At 36.3% G+C, this 25,080-nt stretch overlaps 1 protein-coding gene across 2 annotated transcripts; it reads left to right on the forward strand.

The window, feature by feature from the left end:
* Window positions 1-1,043: 1,043 nt before the first annotated feature.
* On the forward strand, window positions 1,044-25,080 carry snupn (snurportin 1). Of its 2 annotated transcripts, XM_062963632.1 has the most exons (9): window positions 1,044-1,200; window positions 2,892-3,057; window positions 6,082-6,235; window positions 11,040-11,144; window positions 12,495-12,591; window positions 14,524-14,621; window positions 14,887-14,964; window positions 15,610-15,690; window positions 23,299-25,080. In XM_062963632.1, exons 2-9 carry the CDS (start codon window positions 2,900-2,902, stop codon window positions 23,611-23,613), a joined length of 1,086 nt encoding a protein of 361 aa, XP_062819702.1. In that variant the 5' UTR covers window positions 1,044-1,200; window positions 2,892-2,899; the 3' UTR covers window positions 23,614-25,080. The 2 variants fall into 2 exon arrangements, with proteins under 2 accessions (XP_062819702.1, XP_062819703.1); XM_062963633.1 differs by lacking the exon at window positions 1,044-1,200 and having other exon boundaries at window positions 2,918-3,057; window positions 6,086-6,235.

Genomic DNA, 25,080 nt, shown 5'->3' on the forward strand with positions numbered 1-25,080 from the left:
TACATTATACAATATAATATTATTATATTATACAATATAATATTATTATATTATACTATATATTGTAATAATATTACAATATATAGATATGGTTTATATCTATATATTATAATATTACTAATAATATTACATGTAATATATAAGATATAATTAATATTATTATATTGTATTATTAGTATTATATTGTATTACAAAATAATATTATTAATATTATATACATATACTAATCCAATACTAATCAATCAATTGGCAGAGAGTCCCAAAGGTCACCCCATTCTGTCATATTAAAATTATATCTACATAGATATAGTTTATATCTATATATTGTAATATTATTAATAATATTACATGTAATATATAAATAATATTATTATATTGTATTATTATTATTATATTGTATTACAAAATAATATTATTAATATTTTATGCATATACTAATCCAATACTAATCAAACAATTGGAAGAGAGTCCCAAAGGTCACCCCATTCTGTTATATAGAAATTATATCTATATAGATATAATTTATATCTATATATTGTAATAATATTACAATATATAGATATAAACTATATCTATATATTATAATATTATTAATAATATTACATGTAAGATATAATTAATATTATTATATTGTATTACAAAATAATATTATTAATATTTTATGGATATACTAATCCAATACTAATCAAACAATTGGAAGAGAGTCACAAAGGTCATCCATTCAAACCCCATTCTGTCATATAGAAATTATAGAAATTAAGAAATCCCCAAAAGTTTCATCAACTGAATGGGAGAACAACCCAACGCGCATGCGCTTTCCTAAGGGTGGGAGGCGAAGAGTGAGGAAAGGAAGTACGCATGCGCTGATTCAAAGAAGCTACGACATGAGGGAATGAGAAAAAGAGAGGCTGCGCATGCGCATGCATCTTTCCAAGGGCGGGGGAGGAAGTCGAATAAGCAACTGTGGCAATGATATGCGCATGCGCTCGCTCAAGCGACGGGGAGGAGAGTGACGGCATGGCTTGCGCATGCGCTTTGCAAGGAAACAAGGGGAGCAAACGTAAACAAAGGCGGGCTGTTTTCCGCTTACGTCACTCCGAGCGACGAAAGAGGCGGGCCGGCGCCGTTGTGACGTAATCAAGGGAACGTTTCCATTGTGATTACGGTTCCTTTCGGTCGCGGGTTCGAATCCAGCCTGAGGTAATTAATTTTTTTTTGAAATGCCGTTTAATTTAACATTTCAAGGCTAGCATTGCAAATAGGAAGGACTGAGTAATTGATTGGTTCAGCCATCTATTCTGTTTAACGTGATGTCAATATAAATAAAGCTGTTGATTGCTTTAGTAATAGATTGAGAGGCCTGAGGGAAAATGCGTTATTATTATCCAGGGAAATAGTGCCTCTGAGCATGTGCAGAGTGTAAACACACAACACTGACCTATATATAGAATGTGGGGTCAGGAAGACATCTTTCCATCATGTCTCCTGTATCAATTTAGCAATATAATAATATATAATACTTACATTATACTATTCTAATATTATAATATATTGTATATACATATAATATTAATAATAATATTATGATGTAATACAATGTAATAATAATACATTATTATAATTATATATTTATATTATATGTAATATTACTAATAATATTGCAATATAGTCTTATAGTACAATATAATAATATATAATGCTTATGTAGTGCTTATATTATACTATACTAATATTATAATATATTGTATATTCATATAATATTAATATTATGATGTAATACAATGTAATAATAATAATACACTATTATAATTGTGGATTTATATTACATATAATATTACTAATAATATTGCAATATAGTCGTATAGTACAATATAATAATATATAATGCTTATATAGTGCTTATATTATACTATACTAATATTATAATATATTGTATATTCATATAATATTAATATTATGATGTAATACAATGTAATAATAATAATACACTATTATAATTGTGGATTTATATTACATATAATATTACTAATAATATTGCAATATAGTCATATAGTACAATATAATAATATATAGTGCTTATATTGTGCTATACCAATAATGTAATATATTGTATACAAGTAAGTAAAAACAATATCGACGTAACATTCAGATATAATAAACAAATTAAACCACAAAATACTAAAACACCGTAGTGACCAGATAAGGAAGGTAATAAAAAAAAAACGAATATCACCATCAATTGATAAAATGGGGGCAATTAATATATATGTTGCTGTTATGTTTATTTATATTTGTCTTTCTCTGCAAAGGAGACTCATATTAGTTCATTGGATCCTCGTACAGACTGTATAAGCATTTCTTTTTTCTAGAAGGATGCTCAGGCTATATTGTCTTCAGTCAACGTTGTGTTTTTTACACACAGATCAGTGTGTACAACTCTGCATATGCTCAGAGGCACCCTTTCATACATTTCTTTTTTCAAAATAAGATTTTTTAAATTGTTAATGAGCCAATTTATTCATGTTTTTTATTGCATTATTTAAATTATTTAGTTAGGAGACAGAGCTTTAGAGCCCATCAAAGTAGGGTTAGGGGTTGTATATGGCTTCTGGTCCGATGCAGTAGGCATTGGGTGCATCTGCACTGTGGAATTGATGCAGTTTGATACTACTTTAAGTGCCGTGAAATATTTGGGGTTATTGTTAAGAAGATTTTTGCTTTCTCTGCCCAAGAGTGCCAGAGCTTCACCGAATTATGACTCCCAGGATTCTATAGCATTGAGCCAGGGAAATTCAAGTGGCATCAAATTGCATTACTTATACAGTGTAGATGGACCCAGAGTTACAGCCAATGTCTTACTCTGCCTAACACTTTGCTTGCCTTTTGCTAAGGGGTCGAAATGGAAGAACTGAGCCAAGCCCTCGCCTCCAGCTTTGCCGTCTCCCAAGACCTCAACAGCACCGCAGCACCGCATCCCCGTTTGGCCCAATACAAGTATAAATACAGCTCCTTGGAACAGTCAGAGAGGAGGAGGCGGCTCCTGGAGCTTCAGAAGAGGTAAGGAGAGAGCAGGGAGATTGTTCAATAATAACAACAACAACAACTACTACTACTACTTTATTACCCTCCTTATCTCCCCGAGGGGACTCAAGGCGGTTTCCATCAAAGGATGGCAAACATTCAGTGCCATAAAACATTACAAAATAAACAAACAGTCCCATGATTAAAGCATCTGTAACAATTTGTAACAAGTACTCACAAAGTTTAAATAATTAAATAAAACATAAAAATCTATTAAACCTACAAAGTATCAAAATGAATCAGTTTAAAAACAATAACAAACAGTTAAAATAACCATTGTTATATAATGTATCTCTCAGTGTCACTAATGTTTATGGCACTGAAGGCAAAACCAAAACAACACAATGCTAAGTCAACACTTACATTGTTTCAATGGGACTGGGGTTATCCCTTGGCTTTCCCCAAAGAGGACCTCAAATGCATCTACAATCTTTGGCCCTCCAGGTATTTTGGACTTTAACTCTCACAATTCCTAACAGCCGGTAGTTTGGCTGCTAAGGGAATAATAATAATAGTACTGTAATAATAATAATAATAATAATAATAATAATAATAATAATACCACCACCAACTTTCAGCTATTATAGGAATAATAATAACACCATCAAAGTTCAGCTACCAAGGGAATAATAATAATATTAATAATAATAATACAAATAATATTTTTTATTGGTCACCCACCTCTCCTCAAACAATTTGAGGCAGAGTAAAACCTAGTCAAAACACATCAACATGCAATACATACAACAAAATCCATATTTCAAAATAGACCAATATGAAAGACATAAATCAATATGCGTTATATTATGGGAATTGTAGTCCAAAACAGCTGGAAGGTGAAAGATATCCCATCTATGCCTTAAAACTTTTCTAAGGGTGGTTTACACTGAATTGATGCAGTTTGCAATCTCTTTAGCTGCCATGTCTCAGTGCTATGGGATCCTGGGAGGTGTAGTTTGCTCTCTTTGGCCAAGAAAGCTAAGGATCTTGTAAATCTACAACTGTTATAATTCCATAGCATTGAGCCATGGCAGAGTCATTTTGTACCTGTTCTGCATAATTGGCTGTAATCTGAAAAGAGGAAAAAGAAAACCTTATCCTCATAAAAGATGACCAGTTAGTTCTCTTTGGCCTTCGTTTGTATATCAGAATCTACCCAAGCGGATATGAAAAACAAAACATTACATTTCATTTCTTCGGGGCTTTGCAGATTACAGCTCAGGGAAACAGCGTTCTTCTTTCTCAAACAAAGTTATTCATTTAGCGTCAGGATTTTCCAAGGAGTGTGGGAGAGAGGAAGTCATTTCGTTCACTCCCAAGCCAGTTTGTTCTAGGAAAAATGCTTCAGTCCTGTCCTTTTTAATATCAGTAGCCATTTGAAGGTCATTCATTCTGACCTTTTAACTATTCCCATATTTTAGATAATTATTCCATTTAAAGAAAATGATATCTTACAGCTGAGACAACACGTTTCATTATCCAAAGAAACAAAGCAGGAGCTTGTTCCTTGGATAGAGAAACATATTGTGTGTGCCACAAAAGCTTATACTGAAATAAACAGTTTTGAGTTGCTGTGAGTTCTCTGGGCTATCTGGCCATGTTCCAGAAGCATTCTGTCCTGATGTTTTGCCAACATCTATGGCAGGCATCCTCAGAGGTTGTGAGGTCTGTTGGAAACTAGGCAAGTGGTGTTTATATAATAATAATAATAATAATAATAATAATAATAATAATAATGACAAGAATTAACATTGACAAAATTACGATCTGCCAACTGCAAAAGGCCACCCTACTGGGATCTTTGCACATCAACCGAAAATACATCACACAGTCCTAGACACTTGGGAAGTGTTTGACTTGTGATTTTGTAATATGAAATCCAGCATATATATCTCTTTTGTTGTGTCATACTATATCTTTGTGTCAATAATAATAATACTTTATTTGTATTCCATTCTATCTGTGGAATGTCCAGGTTAGGAGAAAGAATTCTTTTCTGCCTGAGGCAAGTGTGAATGTTGCAATTGGACACTTTGATTAGCATCGAATAGCCTGGCAGCTTCAAAGCCTGGCTGCTTCCTGCCTGGGGGAATCCTCTGTTGGGAGGTGTTACCTGGCCCTGATTGTTTCATGCCTGGAATTCCCCTGTTTTCAGAGTATTGTTCTTTATTTATTGTCCTGATTTTAGAGTTTTTTAATACTGGTAGCCAAGTTTTGTTCATTTTCATTGTTGAAATTATCCAGCTGCTTGTGGATTTCAGTGGCTTCTCTGTGTAGCCTGACATGGTGGTTGCGAGAGTGGTCCAGCATTTCTATGTTTTCAAATAATATGCTGTGTCCAGGTTGGTTCATCAAGTGGCTGACTTCTCTGGTTGAATGAGTCAGCAGTGCCTTTCATGTTCCTTAATTCGTGTTTGGGCAATGCCACGTTTGGTGGTCCCTATGTAGACTTATCCACAGCTGTGTGGTATATGGTAGACTCCTGCATAGGTGAGAGGATTCTCTCACAGTTTTGATTTTCCATTAGATCACTTCTCCTGCCTTTTTGTTAAAATAGATTAGCAAAGAGGATTATCAACATCAATATAAATATGAAATATAATAATAATAATGATAATAATTTATTTATATACCGTCCTATCTCCCTGAAGGGACTCATTTCAAATGAAATGGATAAAAAATAAAGCCAATAGTATCAAATGATGGGCAGCAAGCTGTCCAAAGGGGGGGGGGGGAACTAAACCTTTTAAAAAATCAGGCAAAAACTATATTTTATTATAGACAGCACTTGCCATAACACTATGTAACATGATTTTTGTTCCTGGGTTATAAATGTCATTTCTTAAAATCATTCCTGATTGAAGGATGAAATATCATCTCATTGTATGTCAGAGACATTCCTGCAAATTGGCCCTTCTTCATCCCACATCCTTTCCTTTTTGGGTTTGAAAGGTAGGGAGGGACGTAATCATTATTTTCCTTTCTCCCCCACATGTCAAGAAAGCGATTAGATTATATAAACCATGCTCGGAGATTGGCTGAGGATGACTGGACAGGAATGGACGAAGAGGAGGAAAAGGAGAAAGCAGAGGAAGAGAAGGAAGACATGGAGGTCGAGCTCACGAGGAAGCTGCCAAAGCGATACGCCAACCAGGTGAGTCCAAAACACCTGGAGGGCCCAAGTTCGCCCATGCCTGATAGACACAAATGGGTGGGTCTTCATTATAGAATGAATGTGGTTTCACACCACTTTAACTGCTATGGCTCAGTGCTGTGGAACCATAGGAGTTGTAGTTTTACAAAGCCTTGGGCCTTCTTGGCCAAAGAGTGCTGGTGCCTTAATAAACTACATTATTTGTTCTGAACTGGATTATATGATGTATGTTTTCCTGTTATGCTGGAAACCGCTTTGAGTCCCTTGAGGAGATAGGGCGGTATATAAATAAAGATTATTATTATTATTATTATTATTATTATTATTATTATTGACACAAAGACATAGTATGACACAGCAAACGAGATAGACATGCTGGATTATTATTATTATTTGAGGAGATAGGGCGGTATATACATAAAGATTATTATTATTATTATTATTGACACAAAGACATAGTATGACACAGCAAACGAGATAGATATGCTGGATTATTATTATTATTATTGACACAAAGACATAGTATGACACAGCAAACGAGATAAATATGCTGGATGATGATGATGATGATTATTTGAGGAGATAGAGCGGTATATAAATAAAGATTATTATTATTATTATTATTGACACAAAGACATAGTATGACACAGCAAACGAGATAGATATGCTGGATTATTATTATTATTATTATTATTTTTAGAGGAGATAGGGCGGTATATACATTAAAGATTATTATTATTATTATTATTATTATTATTATTGACTCAAAGACATAGTATGACACAGCAAATGAGATAGATATGCTGGATTATTATTATTATTATTATTATTATTATTATTATTATTATTATTATTAAGGAGATAGGGCGGTATTATTATTATTATATGAGGCTACACTGCCATTAAGGCCCCTTCTATACTGCCATATAATCCAGATTATCAAAGCGTATAATCCATATTATCTGCCTTGAACTGGATTATATGAGTCTACACTGCCATATAATCCAGTTCAAAGCAGACAATCTGGATTTTATTTGGAGTGTAGACGGGAACTACAACTCCCAGGATTTCGTACCATTGAGCCATGGCAATTCAATTAAAGTAGTGTCAAACTGCATCAGTTTTACAGTGTAGATTCATATTTCAATTCACAACTTGTTTTTTTTAATTCTGGTAAAAAACAGAGGCACAGGTCAATGACCTCTTACTCCTTCCCAAACGTATACAAACATAATTATTTTTAATTGAGACCTGAAAGGAAACCAAATGGGCTTTCCTGGAACTTGGTGGGTCATGAGCCTCAACGTGATGTTGTTTTGGAAACATGATAAAAATAAATAGTTGTGTTTATGGGATTTTTGTTGTGTGTTGACATATTCAACAAGGCTGTATTTGATACTGCTACACAAAGGCAGACATTTGCGTTTGTGGCAGAAATAATTCAGAGTTGTACCCAGTCAGCCACAGAAACCCACTGGGAAAGTAGTTGCTCTGCTCCAGTAACTTCTTTTTTGTGGCTGCCACGAACTCTGTTGAATTGCTCAAGACTCTGTGAGATCATTGAAAAACTAGAGTAAAATGTGCCGTAGCAGAATGTCCCACAAAAACAAAAGTTTTTTCACTTTGATAAACTTTTCCCATGCTTATAGGATGGAACTAATTAGGAAATGACATTTATAACCCAGGAACAAAAATCATGTTACATAGTATTATGATTAGTCTGTGTTATCAGGAGAAAAGTGGAATAAGAATAACTAAGATGATAGTGGTAGTGATAGTAGAAGTAATTATAAATAATAATAATAATTATTATTATTATAATAGAAAATAAGTAACATACTCAGATCAAGAAAATAGAGGGATTGATCACGTTTTTACTCACAGTTTCTTCCAGCAGTTTCAGAGAATCTTCAGCTTCTTCTAAGCAATGAAACCTTTTTAGGTTTAGAAGAAATCTATTTATTTTATTTATTTATTAGCAACATTTATATCCCGCCCTTCTCACCCCGAAGGGGACTCAGGGCGGTTTACAAGTTATATTTACATACAATATATTTTATTATTATATTGTATAATATATATGTTATTATACAATATATAATATTATATATTATATTGTATTACAGTAGAGTCTCACTTAGCCAAGCTAAACGGGCCGGCAGAAGCTTGGATAAGCGAATATCTTGGATAATAAGGAGGGATTAAGGAAAAGCCTATTAAACATCAAATTAGGTTATGATTTTACAAATTAAGCACCAAAACATCATGTTATACAACAAATTTGACAGAAAAGGTAGTTCAATATGCAGTAATGTTATGTTGTAATTACTGTATTTACGAATTTAGCACCAAAATATCACGATATATTGAAAACATTGACTACAAAAATGGCTTGGATTATCCAGAGGCTTGGATAAGCGAGGCTTGGATAAGTGAGACTCTACTGTATTAGCATAGCACAATATAAGCATTATATATTACCATGTTGTATTATACCACCATACTGCAATATTATTAGTAATATTACACGTAATATATAATATACAATTATAATAGTGTATTATTATTATATTGTATTACATTATAACATTATCAATATTATATGTATGTACAATATATTATATTATTAGTATAGTAAAATATTAGGATTATATTGTATAAATCTACAGTTCTCCAAGGGCAGAAGCTGCTTTTAATTTGTCAGTAATGTCAGAGGCCAGTGAAACCCTTTCTGGATTTCTTAAATTGATCAGACACAGGACTAAAGTTTCGCGATCTTTTGTGGTTTTCGTTCCCACTTTCCTGAGAGAGTTCCCCATCTGTGTTTCCATTCCTTTTGAAACATGCATTTCATATTGTCTCTGAAACAGGTGCAGATTCATTATTGTGATAATTATTATTTTGGCTGCAAGCAGACCCGAAACAAGGCTGCCCTTATCAGTTCACCCAGACTTATCATCCTTTCTTGGGGACGATTACCAAGCGCCAAGGTCATTTGCAAAGCAGTGTCTCGGCTTCTGCAAATGATTGCCCACAGCTGTCTTTCTCCTTTTCTTTTCCATTTCATTTCATCATAGATTCCCTTGTCTGTCAGATCATTTGCTAAGGCAGAATATTCATACAAAGGGAAAAAAGGAAGGGGTCTGAGGCTGTTAGGAATTGTGGGAGTTGAAGTCCAAAACACCTGGAGGGCCGAAGTTTGCCCATGCCTCATCTAGAGTCATGGAAAAGCTTAAGAAGCCCCAATCTAAAGGAAAAGAACCAGATTTTATTTTACTTTTATTTATTTACTATTTATATCCCACCCTTCTCACACTCAGAGCAGCTTACAAATTATATCTACATACAATATATTATATTATTAGCATAGCACAATATTAGCATTATACATTACTATATTGAACTATATCACTATACTGTAATATCATTAGTGATATTACATGTAATACAGTAGAGTCTCACTTATCCAACATAAACGGGCCGGCAGAAGCTTGGATAAGCGAATCTTGGATAAGTGAGGATCTACTGTATATAATTTATATTATTATATTGTATTATTATTAGTATTATATTGTATTACATTATAATATCATTATCAATATGATATGTATATACAATATATTATATTATTAGCAATATTACATGTAATATATATATATATATAATTTATATTATTATATTGTATTATTAGTATTATATTGTATTATGTTATAATATTATTATCAGTAAGGAGGGGTTAAGGAAAAGCCTATTAAACATCAAATTACATTATGATTTTACAAATTAAGCACCAAAACATCATGTTTTACAACAAATTTGTCAGAAAAAGCAGTTCAATACATAGCAGTGTTATGTAATAACAATTGTATTTATGAATTTAGCACCAAAACATCACAATGTATTGAAAAGATTGACTACAAAAACATTGACTACTAAAAGGCAAACTGCGTTGGATAATACAGAACATTGGATAAGTGAAGGTTGGATAAGTGAAACTCTATTAGCATTACTACATCTATATATATAAAAGAGTGATGGCATCAGGGCAGCGGTCAAAACAACAAAACTACAGGCCCCCCAACCTCGAAATTTGATAGCACAATCCATCATCCACGCCTCTAGGTTGATACAACAAAAAGAAAAGAAAAATAAAGTCCTAATTACAGGGAGAGGAATAATTGTTTTTATCCAATTGCTGCCATTTAGAAGGCTAAGCTCCGCCCACTTGGTCTCCTAGCAACCTACTCAGCCCAGGGGACAGGCACAGTTAGGCCTCACTTAGGCCTCTTCCACAGATTATCAGATTTTAACTGGATTATATGGCAGTGTAGACTCAAGGCCCTTCCAAACATCTATATAACCCATTTAGAATCTTATATTATCTGCTTTGAACTGGATTATCTTGACTCCACACTGCCAGGTAATTCACTTCAGTGTGCATACTAAACATAAAGACAACCATACAACAGACATTCAATACCACCACTACCTCAACAATTTCTCACCAACACCACCAGACAACGCCACAGCAACGCGTGGCTGGGCACAGCTAGTATAATATATATATATATAATTTATATTATTATATTGTATTGTGTTATATTATTATTATTATCAGTATTATATGTATATACAATATTTTATATTATTATATATTATGTATATTATTTGTTTATATATATATATATATATATATATATATATATATATATATAGTCACTTATGGCCTTTAGAAGGTACAAGGCGCCTTTGCATTTTCCAAAGAGTAACATGTATATACGTATATCTTGGTCTTCCCCTACAGCTGATGCTTTCCGAATGGCTGATCGACGTCCCGCAGGATTTGGTGCAAGACTGGATCCTGGTGGTGTGTCCCATGGGCAAGCGGGCCCTGATTGTGGCATCGAAGGTAAAGAGTCCGCGGTCTGGGCCTCCTCCTTGCAAGATCCTTATCCGATCCTCCGCTTGTCAGCCGGCTTCCTGCAGCTTTCTGAGAATTAGCCACCTTCTCTAGAAAGAGCCGGCCTTTTAACCACAAGCCGTTCAGCCTCCTTGGGTTTGAGAGGCCTTTGCAAATTTCTGCCGCGTGTGTTTCGTTTCGCTGACAGTTGAGAGATTTCCTTAAAAAAATCTTTATTAATATTTGTTCCTGAGTTTAAAATGTCAATTCCTGGTTGGTTCTATTACAAAAACACTCGGAAAGTTTATTAAACGGCCAAAACTTTGGCAGATTTTTCTCTAGTTCTTCAATGAAAATCTCATCGAATCTCAACCAATTCAACATAAGTTGTTCATGGCCAGAATCACTGGGTTGCTGTGCATTTTCCGAGCTAATGGCCATGTTCTAGAAGCATTCTCCCCTGACGTTTTGCCCACATCTGTGGCCGGCATCCTTAGAGGTTGTGAGGTCTGTTGGAAGCTAGGCAAGGGAGATTTATATATACAGTAGAGTCTCGCTTATCCAAGCCTCGCTTATCCAAGTTTCTGGATTATCCAAGGCATTTTTGTAGTCAATGTTTTCAATATATTGTGATATTTTGGTGCTAAATTCGTAAATACAGTAATTACAACATAACATTACTGAGAAAACATGCAAATGTGAGGAGAGCAATAGGTACCGCTCCTATTGGCGGGAAGGTAATGGCGCTCCATGCAGTCATGCCAGCTACACGACCTTGGAGGTGTCTATGGACAACACCGGCTCTTTGGCTTAGAAATGGAGATGAGCTCCAACCCTCAGAGTCGGACACGACTGGACTTAATATTTACCTAATACAGTAGAGTCTCACTTATCCAACATTCTGGATTATCCAATGCATTTTTTTCAATGCACTGTGATATTTTGGTGCTAAATTCATAAATATAGTAATTACAACATAGCATTAATGTGTAACGAACTGCCTTTTCTGTCAAATTTGTTGTATAACATGATGTTTTGGTGCTTAATTTGTAAAATCATAACCTAATTTGATGTTTAATAGGCTTTTCCTTAATCCCTCCTTATTATCCAAGTTATTTGCTTATCCAAGCTTCTTCCGGCCCGTTTATGTTGGATAAGTGAGACTCTACTGTATATATATATATATATATATATACTCTACTGTATCTCTGTGGAATGATGTCCAAGGTGGGAGAAAGAGCTCTTGTCTGTTTGAGGCAAGTGTGAATGTTGCCATTGGCCAGCTTGATCAGCATGGAATGGCCTTGCAGCTTCAAAGCCTGGCTGCTTCCTTCCTCTAATGCATCTCTCCTCTTCCAGGGTTCCACTGCTGCTTACACCAAGAGCGGTTTCTGTGTCAATCGATTCCCGTCTCTCTTGCCAGGAGGGAACCGTCGCAATTCCGCCGCTGGGAAAGGTCTGAATGAAATGGGAGGGAGGGAATCAATCAATACACTGATTTCTGTGGTTCAGAGAGAGAAATGTGCATTCCTCTCAATTAGTTACAGAGGTTAAGGCCGCTGTCAGTCCAGCCACATCTGGAAAGAGAAAGACATATTTTGCACAACCCTTGCTCTCCATCAGTTGCGTGAAACGTCTTTATTTATTAATTTATTATTTATTTACTATATTTATATGCCACCCTTCTCACCCCAAAGGGGACTCAGAGCGGCTTACAAATTACATTCCCATACAATACATTATATTATTAGCATAGTACAATACTAGCATTAAATTGCTATATTGTACTATATTATTACATGTCTTTTACTTCCAAGGGATGTTTTAAGCATGAATTTTCAACTCGTGCCTTGTGTTTCATCTCTCTTCTGTGTATTTTAATATGTATTTTATAGAAATACATTTTGATAGGTATCTTTCCATAGAAATACCTATATTTTTAGAATTTTTACAATGCTCATGTATTTATGAGCCACGAGGAGAGGTGAGTAAGAAAAAAATGTATTACAGTAGAGTCTCACTTATCCAACGTTCTGGATTATCCAATGCATTTTTGTAGTCAATGTTTTCAATGCATTGTGATATTTTGGTGCTAAATTTATAAATACAGTAATTACTACATAGCATTAATGTGTAATGAAATACTTTTTCTGTCAAATTTGTTGTATAACATGCTGTTTTGGTGCTTAATTTGTAAAATCATAACCTAATTTGATGTTTAATAGGCTTTTTCTTAATCTCTCCTTATTATCCAACATATTCGTTTATCCAACGTTCTGCCGGCCCGTTTATGTTGGATAAGTGAGACTCTACTGTATTACGTTGTAGTGAGTGCTGAGCAATGGGAGATAAAGGCTTGGATCCCAGTTTGGTTTTTAGAACTCACTGGGTTACCTTGAGTAGGTCACACACTCTCAGCCTCGAGGGAATTATTATTATTATTATTATTATTATTACAGTAGAGTCTCACTTATCCAACACTCGCTTATCCAATGTTCTGGATTATCCAACGCATTTTTGTAGTCAATATTTTCAATGCATTGTGATATTTTGGTGCTAAATTTATAAATACAGTAATTACTACATAGCATTAATGTGTAATGAACTACTTTTTCTGTCAAATTTGTTGTATAACATGCTGTTTTGGTGCTTAATTTGTAAAATCATAACCTATTTTGATGTCTAATAGGCTTTTCCTTAATCTCTCCTTATTATCCAACATATTCGCTTATCCAACATTCTGCCGGCCCGTTTAGCTTGGATAAGTGAGACTCTACTGTATTTATAGAATTTTTACAATGCTCATATATTTATGAGCCACAAGGAGAGGCGGGCAAGAAAAAAAAAATATTACATTGTAGTAAGTGCTGAGCTATGGGAGATAAAGGCTTGGATCCCAGCTTGGTTTTTAGAACTCACTGGGTTACCTTGAGGTCACACACTCTCAGCCTCGGGGGAATTATTATTATTATTATTATTTATTATGACACAGCAAACAAGATAGATATGCTGGATTTCGTATAATTATAATTATGTATTATTATTATTATTATTATTATTATTATTATTATTATTATTTCTTACCTGCCTCTCCTTGTGGCTTGAGGCAGGTCCCATCACAATCAAAAGACACAAACATTGCAAAATTCTATAAATACATGTATCAAAATGAAGTTGCATAAAAGATACAGTTACGTATTGAAATGGAAGGAAGGCATTGGCAGTTGCTCTCTGAACAATTCTTGCTAAGGCTGTCAGAAGTAGCAACAAACAATGATTTTGGGTTTCTAGAACTGAGCAAACCTCGAGCATAAGACTGGGGAGGAATAGGAGACATGCTTGGAGCCAAATATGTGGATTAATTCTTTTTCCTCTTGGCTGCATTCAGACTATACCATCCTGGACTGCATCTTCAATGAGGCCAAGCAGACTTACTACATCCTGGACGTCATGTGCTGGCGAGGGCATCCTGTGTACGACTGCCAGGTGAGGATATTTCACATTTCACATATACGGATAAATCTACGGATTCCATATCCATAGCAATAATAATAATTATAATAATATAATAAAATAATAATAAAACTTTATTTATATACTGCCCTATCTCCTCAGGGGACTCAGGGTGGTTTCCAGCATGATAAAAACAATACAATACAATATACATAATAAACATAGAAATGACTGAGATGGCAACACTTTTGCTTTCTGTTTATTTATTTACTTACTGTGTCTCCTCTTCCTCCTGCAGACCGATTTCCGGTTCTACTGGCTCCAGTCGAAAATGCAAGAGGAAGAGGGTCTGGCAGAGAAGAGTCGGCTGAATCCCGTAAGTAACCCCCTTGGTATCCAAAACAAGCACTATTTCTATCTTAGGAACCCGACAATGCCCAGGTTAAGAAATATTCGTTGTTGGGTTTTGGATTTTATCCATGGACCCATTAGAAAATGCATAAGGATGTGGGTGCACTACAACTCCCAGCAGCCCCGAGTCCCCTTGGCGAGATGGGGTGAGATGTAAATAAAGCATTATTATTATTATTATTATTATTATTATTATTATTATTATTATTATTATTTAATATATTATTATATATATTATAAATAATAATATATTATTATTTAATATATAATATGTATAAAATATAATATATATAATAATAAAATAATATATACTGTAGAGTCTCACTTATCCAACATAAATGGGCCGGCAGACCATTGGATAAGTGAAAATGTTGGATAATGAGGGATTATGGAAAAGCCTATTAAATGTTTGGATTCGAACCCACAACCTTCAGGTCAGCAATCCAACCTTCAAAGACAGCACAAGGGTTTAACCCACTGCACCACCAAGGGCTCCAAAAACCAAGTAAATTTCAAGGCAAATTTGGATATAAGCAACCACACAATCCCAGGCACACAACTTCTAACTCTGACCCCATTTTTTTCTTTTTTTTCCTCCTCCCTCCTTTAGTATAAATTTGTGGGCCTGCAGAGTTATTCCTGTGCGCCGGACAGTCTGCGCGACGTTTTGAGCACCGACTTCCCCTTCGAGGTAAGCGTTAATATCCACACTAATTTTAATTGGGTTTTTAAAGTATGAATTGCTTTTAAAAAGGAATAGAAAAGAAGAAAGGAAAAAATAGGATGTGAATAAGAGCCAGGGATATAAAGCTGTCTTGAGTGGAAGACAGGATAAAAGTAGAGCAAATACACCAAATATAAAGTTCTCGTGATTCAAGAACACTGCAGTGGATAAAATATACATTTATGCATAGCGGGAGCAGTGAGATCTCGGCCTCGCCAGCCACCGAATCTGTTGCCAGGGCAATGGTGTCGCCGAGCAACGGGGCACAACGGGCTTCCTGCGCATGGATGGTGACGCAAACAAGAGGAGAGAGGCTTCTGCATATGCGCAAGGCTGGCCTTTTTGCCTCGCCAGGAAAGTTTTCAATGGAGGCAATGAATGGAAGGGACAAAGAAAGACTCCTCCCGCAATGTGTTGTCAAAGGCTTTCATGGCCGGAATCACTGAGTTGCTTTGAGTTTGCTGGGCTGTATGGCCATGTTCTAGATTACAATGATGGGCAACCTTTTGCACTCGGTGTGTCAAAATTCACCAAAAAACCTAGCATGACTTGGGTGGTGTGTCACTTCGAGAAAAAAAAAAACCACACAATTTCACAATACAGTAGAGTCTCACTTATCCAAGCTAAATGGGCCGGCAGAAGCTTGGATAAGCGAATATCTTGGATAATAAGGAGGGATTAAGGAAAAGCCTATTAAACATCAAATTAGGTTATGATTTTACAAATTAAGCACCAAAACATCATGTTTTACAACAAATTTGACAGAAAAAGTAGTTCAATATGCAGTAATGCCATGCAGTAATTACTATATTTACGAATTTAGCACCAAAATATCACGATATATTGAAAACATTGACTACAAAAATGGCTTGGATTATCCAGAGGCTTGGATAAGTGAGGCTTGGATTAGTGAGACTCTACTGTATATATAGTTTAAATAACAAAAATATATAATTCTAATATAAAACTGTATTTAATAAATCATAACTATTTACTACCATTATTCCCATGTACAACAATCTATATGGTACCTCTTGCAGTTTCCACGCTGATTTCTCTCTATTGTAGTTTCTGTGTAGTCATGAATAATGAATAATATAATATAATAATAATATAATAGTAATAATATAATAATATACTACAATAATAATAATAATATAATAATAATAATAACAACTTTATTTTTATATCCCGCCCCATCTTACATGGGCCCATGCCCGACAACAATACAATAACAGCAATAAAACAATAAAACAAGATCAGCAATAAAACAATGTCATATCAATAAAAACATAACATCAATAAACAGTTATAAAAGTCAGTTATAAAAGATATATGTGTGTGTGTGTGTGTGTGTGTGTGTGTGTATAAATATATAAAAATATAAATGTAATGTGTATAATTCCCATGGAGTAAACAACAAAACCACTGGACCAAATCACACCAAATTTGGCCACAAAAGGCATTAGTCATCCAATCAATCTGCATGCGGCAACGTGTCAGCAAAAATGGCTAGACGTGTCAGTGCTGACACGCATGTCATAGGTTGGCCATCACTGTTCTAGAAGCATTCCCTCCTGACATTTCGCCTGCATCTATGGCAGGCATCCTCAGATTGTGAGTTCTGATGCACTGCTGGCGGTTTCTCGTTCGAAACTCCCAGCTTGCAAGCAGACAGTGACTCGAGGCTTCCTTTCCCGATTGGGAGCATGACTCAGTTTGCAATGAGGCAGCCGGATGCATTAAATTAAGAGACCATCCCTGGAGAAAAGGGAGTCATTGGGACTGCGGAACGTCGCTTTTCTTTCCCAGCTTTTGTGGACACACAGCCCTTATTTTTCTTTCCCAGAAGGATGTGGGTTTATTATCCATGAAGGCCTATCTATTACAAAACTGAAAATATGCATGTATATATAATGTATGGAGCCCCCCGTTGCACATATATAATATAATATTTTATATGATATTAATAATTAATAATATACTTGAGTATAAGCCTAGTTTTTCAGCCCTTTTTTAGGACTTAAAAAAACATCCTTGGCTTATACTCGAGTGAGGGTCCTGGTGGGCTTATATTCAGGTTGGCTTATACTCAAGTCTATATGGTATATTTATTATTTTTCTCTATTACTATTGGTATTGTTACATTTATTATTTTACTCTATTAATTATTATTATTACATTTATTATTTTACTCTATTATTGTTACTTTAACATTTATTTTACTCTATTTTTATTATTAATAATACACTTATTATTTTACTCTATTTATTATTACATTTATTATTTCACTCTATGATTATTAAAAGGATACATAAGCACATTTACATTGAAGAAGATGAGAATAATGATTTAATCAGAGTTGGACAATCTCATCTTAAATTAGAGCTTGATGTAAATATTCAAAAACATTTAACCTACTGATGCCTCAGTGTAATTTTATTGGTGTCTATTTTTATTTCTGAAATTTACCATCTTTGGCTTATACTGGAGTCAATGTTTTCCCAGTTTTTTTGTGGTAAAATTAGGTGCCTCAGCTTATATTTGGGTCGGCTTATACTCGAGTATATACGGGGTAATTTATTTACACCAGGAACCCCTAGTGGCACAGCATGTTAAAGCGCTAAGCTGCTGAGCTTGTGGACTGAATGATCACAAGTTTGAATCCGGGGAGCGGAGTGAGCGCCCGCTGTTAGCCCCAGCTTCTGCCCACCTAACAGTTCGAAAACATGCAAATGTGAGTAGAGAAATAGGTACTGCTCCTATTGGTGGAAAGGTAACGGCGCTCCATGCAGTCATGCCGGCTACATGACCTTGGAGGTGTCTATGGACAACACCGGCTCTTCGGCTTAGAAATGGAGATGAGCACCAACACCCAGAGTCGGACACGACTGGACTTAATGTTTACCGAATGTATGTACAGTAGAGTCTCACTTACCCAAGACTCGCTTATCCAAGGTTCTGGATTATCCAAGGCATTTTTATAGTCAATGTTTTCAATATATCGTGATATTTTGGTGCTAAATTCGTAAATACAGTAATTACAACATAGCATTCCTGCGTATTGAACTACTTTTCCTGTCAAATTTTTTGTATAACATGATGTTTTGGTGCTTAATTTGTAAAACCATAACCTAATTTGATGTTTAATAGGCTTTTCCTTAATCCCTCCTTATTATCCAAGATATTTGCTTATCCAAGGTTTAGCTTGGATAAGTGAGACTCTCCTGTATCGACATGGCTTGATATATCTGGATCATGATAGGCATGTTTAACACATCTCTTGAGCACAGCAAAATTGGGCAGTCTCATGCATTACATCAGAAAGGTTTTGCATGCAGAAAAACTCCATATTCAGCGCTGGGAGAGGCTTTATTTATTTTTGGCTGTTCCTGGGCTTCCAGGTATCGACCCAGACCCACCGAAGCGGCTCCTTTTCTTTCCATTCAAGGCCTTTCTTGTCTGCTCAGTGCTTTTAAAGAAAGCGGATGCCGCCTGCAGGGCAACAAGCCGAGAAAGAAAGCGGTGCTCTTACCTGAGCCAGAAAGAAAGAGACTGGCAGAGGGTTGTGCCATTTTCGGGATTGTTGTAGGTTTTCCGGGCTGTCTGGCCATGTTCCAGAAGCATTCTCTCCTGATGTTTCGCCCACACCTATGGCAGGCATCCTCAGAGGTTGTGAGGTCTGTTGGAAACTAGGCAAGGGAGGTTTATATATTAATTATACAGTATGCTCAACCAAAATCTGATATTATGGCCACATTTCCAGAAAAACAACAACAATTAGACCATCATCTTCAAACTATAAATACCAATAGTATACACTCAGGGACTTAAAGGGAAATAAAAAATAAGAGTGGGAAGGTTGACCGAATAGACCTTTTCAGACTGAAGAGGAAATACAGTAGTCTCACTTATCCAACATAAACGGGCCGGCAGAACGTTGGATAAGCGAATATGTTGGATAATAAGGAGAGATTAAGAAAAAACCCATTAAACATCAAATTAGGTTATGATTTTACAAATGAAGCACCAAAACATCATGTTTACAACAAATTTGACAGAAAAAGTAGTTCAATACGCAGTAATGCTATGTAGTAATTACTGTATTTACGAATTTAGCACCAAAATATCATGATATATTGAAAACATTGTCTACAAAAATGCGTTGGATAATCCAGAACGTTGGATAAACGAGTGTTGGATATGTGAGACTCTACTGTATGAGCTATTTATTGTTAGTGGGTTGCTGTGGGTTTTCCGGGCTGTATGACCATGTTCCAGAAGCATTTTCTCCTGACGTTTCGCCCACATCTATGGCAGGCATCCTCAGAGGTCTGTTAGAAACTAGGCAAGTGAGGTTTATATGTAATACACTTCCCTTTTAGGAGCCAACCCAGGATTTTACCAAAGTATGTTTATTGTTTATTGGTATATGTGATTTTATCTGTTTATGATTTGTTTTTATTGTTGAGTTTTATATTGTTTTGTTGCCTGGCCCTGGCCCCATGTAAGCCGCCCCGAGTCACCTTGGGGAGATGGGGCGGGGTATAAAAATAAAATTATTATTATTATTATTACAATATAATAATAATACTGTGATAATACCATATAATAATATTAATCATATATTATATATTATGTGTAATATGACTAGTAATATTTCAGTATAGTGGTATAGTACAATCTAGTAATATAGAATGCTTATATTGTGCTTTGCTAATCATATAATATATTGTATGTAAATATAACTTGTAAGTCGCCCTGAGTCCCCTTTCGGGTGAGAAAGAAGGGCGGGATATAAATGTTGCAAATAAATAAATATCTGTGGAATAATGTCCAGGGTGGGAGAAAGAACTCTTGTCTGTGTGAGGCAAGTGTGAACGTTGCAATTGATCACCTTGATTAGCATTGAAAAGCCTTGCAGCTTCAAAGCCTGGCTGTTTCCTGCCTGGGGAAATCCTTTGTTGGGAGGTGTTAGCTGGTCCTGATTGTTTCCTGTCTGGAATTCTCCTGTTTTTGAGTGTTGTTTTTTATTCACTGTCCTGATTTTAGAGTTGTTTTATTTTAAGTAGTGGTAGCCAGATTGTGTTCATTTTCATGGTTGTGGATGTCAGTGGCTTCTCTGTGTCGTCTGACAACACGCATAGAGAAAAATCTTTATTTTACTGCATGTATGTTGGGGGAAGGCATCTAGCCCTGGGGGTGAATGATAAGAATCAATTGGAGAGAGGAAGTGATGTCATAGACGGAGTGGCCTCAATTCCCATTGATCCCCATTGATCGTTGGCAATGGCTGTGCTTCTGGGATCCATAAAGAAGTTCTGTTTTCTCTCCCGCTTCCCATTGAAGAGAAGGACTCTTCCCAGTTTACAGAACGAGGAACATTTTAATCTCGTCTCACCGTTACCTTCAAGCCAAACAGGAAGCTCGTCTCGGAAATAATGTTATCTTTTTTAATTAGAATCCTTGTAAATAATTGACGATCGGCCCATCCGATAGCATCCTCTTCCTTAACATCATTTCCATCAGAGCCTGGAAGCATTACTTTGAAAGCTTAATGCATTAGAGCAAAATGTAGTTTGCTGTCACGGCTCGATTTTTATGTTTACGCGCATCCAGGTCGTTGGAAAACAATGATGCATCGTTGTGTTTGTTCCTCGGCAGTACACTGATTTCCAATTTTTTTTAATGCCATCTAAAAATGGTCTCAGATCATCAGTATCCCACTCAAATCGTATGAAGAAGTAGTGGAAATTTTGCATGCAATTGAGAAATACCACACCATAATAATAATAATCATCATCATCATCATCATCATCTGCTGTGGACTCATCTTGATGTGTTTCTAATAATAATAATAATAATAATAATAATAATAATAATAATAATAATAATAATAGTTTATTTTTATATCCCGCCCCATCTCCCTCACCATCCTTCCACATTTGCGGATTTAGCTTTTGCGAATTGGGATTCTTCATAGATTTGATTAAAAAATGTCCACCATTGATTTGCGCTGGAGGGCCTAGAGATTTCTAGAGAGGACACTTGTAGAGCCTTGAATCCCTATATTGGGGGGGGGGGGGGGGGGAAATAAGTAAATCAACTGTCAGTCCTCCAGTGCAATTATATGGTCATCTTCAGAACCTAGAAATGCTAGAGATGCTCTCTCTAAGCATTTTTCAGGTCCTCCAGCACATTTCTATGAGATACCACTACAGGAAGTTCACAGGAAGACTTAGAAGTGCTAGAGGTGTTCTCTCTAGGCATTTTCTGAGTTTTCCAGAGCACTTCTATGACATGCTACTACAGGAATCTGACACTGGAGGACTTAGAAGTGCTGGAGATATTCTCTGTAGGCATTTCCCTGGTCCTCCAGTCCTACTACTATAGGAAGTTGATACTAGAGAACTTAGAAGTGCTGTGTTCTCCCTAGCCATTTTCTAGGTCCTCCAGTCCATTTCTATGATATGTTACTCCAGGAAGTTGACACTATAGAGCTTAGAAATACTAAAGATGTTCTCTGTAGGCATTTCCAAGGTCCTCCAGCACACATGCTACAACAGGAAGCTGACACTGGAGGACTTAGAAACGCTAAAGATGTTCTCCTTAAGCATTTTCTAGGTCCTCCACTGCATGTCTATGACCTGCTACTACTGGAAGATGACCCTGGAGGACTTAGAAGTGCTAGAGATGTTCTCCAGGTGCATTTCCTAGGTCCTCCAGTCCATTTCTATGACATGCTACTACAGGAAGTTCACTGGAGGGCTTAGAAGCGCTAGAGATGTGTTCCCTAAGTATTTTCTAGGTCCTCCACTGCATGTCTATGACCTGCTACTACTGGAAGCTGACCCTGGAGGACTTAGAAGTGCTAGAGATGTTCTCCCTAGGCATTTCCTAGGTCCTCTAGTCCATTTCTATGACCTACTACTATAGGAAGTTGATACTAGAGAACTAAGAAGTGCTATGTTCTCCCTAGGCATTTTCTAGGTCCTCCAGTCCATTTCTATGACCTACCACTATTGGAAGTTGATACTAGAGAACTTAGAAGTGCTGTGTTCTCCCTAGGCATTGTCTAGGTCCTCCAGTCCATTTCTATGATATGTTCTCTTTAGGCATTTCCTAAGTCCTCCAGTACATTTCTATAACCTAGTACTATTGGAAGTTGATACTAGAGAATTTAGAAGTGCTGTGTTCTCCCGGTCCTCCAGTCCATTTCTATGATATGTTACTCCAGGAAGTTGACACTGGAGAGCTTAGACATGCTAGAGATGTTCTCTGTAGGCATTATCTAGGTCATCTAGTACCCTTCTATGGTATGATACCACTCGAAGTCCACCATAGAAGCATACTGGAGAGCTTAGAGAGGTGTTGTGTCTAGGTCAGGCATGGGCCAACTTCGGCCTTCCCTCCAGGTGTTTTGGACTTCAACTCCCACCATTCCTAACCGCCTACCGGCGGTTAGGAATGGTGGGAGTTGAAGTCCAAAACACCTGGAGGGAAGGCCGAAGTTGGCCCATGCCTGACCTAGACATAAGGCTTATCCAGCTGTTGCTTTGCTTATTTCTTTCGCAGGTCGACGGGCTTCTCTTCTATCACAAGGAGAGCCACTACAACCCCGGCAGCACCCCGTTGGTGGGCTGGCTGCGTCCGTACATGGTTTCCGACATCCTGGGCCTGCCGGTGCCGTCGTGCCCGCTGACCGCCAAGCCCGAATACGCCCAGCACCAACTCCAGCAGATCATCCAACACAAGAAGAGCCCGAAGAAGGTCGGCACGGACGCCCAGAACGGGCGCTACGAACTGGAACACCTCTCCACCCCAAAGCCCGACAAACGTCCCTCCGTCTCGGAAAACACCGCCAGCGAGATGGAGAATTTGGAAATATGACGTTCTTCACGCCGAGAAGACAATCTCCAGGTACGGAGACCAAGCTAAAGGTGACGGCGGATCCGTTTTAAAGTGATTTTTTTTGCAGGGAACGGTGTGTTTTCATACCACACTCCGGTGGCTGGGTTTCATCACATACAAAAGGTAAATCGACCAGCGGAAACTTTTGGCGATGCTATTTTTCACGGGACACGAAAGCGCCTCGATCTCGAGAGACATCACAATCCTTATTTCAAAAGCTTTTTGGGGATGTTATTTTTTTTTAATTTTTTTTGCGGGACACGAAAGCACCGCGATCTTGAGAGACATCACAATCCTTATTTCAAAATATGTTTTGATCTCAAGAGACATCACAATCCTTATTTCTAAAGCTTTTTGGGGATGCTATTTTTTTTTTTTTTTTGCGGGACACGAAAGCACCGCGATCTCGAGAGACATCACAATCCTTATTTCAAAATATGTTTTGATCTCAAGAGACATCACAATCCTTATTTTAAAAGCTTTTGCCGATGCTATTTTTTTTTTTTTTTGCGGGACACGAAAGCACCGCGATCTCGAGAGACATCACAATCCTTATTTCAAAATATGTTTTGATCTCAAGAGACATCACAATCCTTATTTCAAAAGCTTTTTGGGGATGCTATTTTTTTTTTTTTTTTTTTGCGGGACACGAAAGCACCGCGATCTCGAGAGACATCACAATCCTTATTTCAAAATATGTTTTGATCTCAAGAGACATCACAATCCTTATTTTAAAAGCTTTTGCCGATGCTATTTTTTTTTTTTTTTTGCGGGACACGAAAGCACCGCGATCTCGAGAGACATCACAATCCTTATTTCAAAATATGTTTTGATCTCAAGAGACATCACAATCCTTATTTCAAAAGCTTTTTGGGGATGCTATTTTTTTTTATTTTTTTTTGCGGGACACGAAAGCACCGCGATCTTGAGAGACATCACAATCCTTATTTCAAAATATGTTTTGATCTCAAGAGACATCACAATCCTTATTTCAAAAGCTTTTTGGGGATGCTATTTTTTTTTTATTTTGCGGGACACGAAAGCACCGCGATCTTGAGAGACATCACAATCCTTATTTCAAAATATGTTTTGATCTCAAGAGACATCACAATCCTTATTTCAAAAGCTTTTGCCGATGCTATTTTTTTTTTTTGCGGGACACGAAAGCGCCTCGATTTCAATAGACATCACAATCCTTATTTCAAAATATGTCAGACACATTCATTTGAGTAACCGGGGCTTCTCACAACTTCCCACCATATTTAGATCACGCTCACATTTAAAAATAAAATTAAAAATAAAATAAAATTAAAAAATAAGATATATAAAATATTGGAAAAGGGAAGCTTTTGCCTTCGATCTACCATCCGCACATATTGGTTGTTTCCTAATGTATAGGTTTGAGCTGCACTGAAAACAATAAAGGACTTTGGAGAGATTTGCAAA

Source organism: Anolis carolinensis, unplaced genomic scaffold, assembly GCF_035594765.1.
Source record: "Anolis carolinensis isolate JA03-04 unplaced genomic scaffold, rAnoCar3.1.pri scaffold_11, whole genome shotgun sequence".
In the NCBI taxonomy this organism is placed as follows: Eukaryota; Metazoa; Chordata; class Lepidosauria; order Squamata; family Dactyloidae; genus Anolis; species Anolis carolinensis.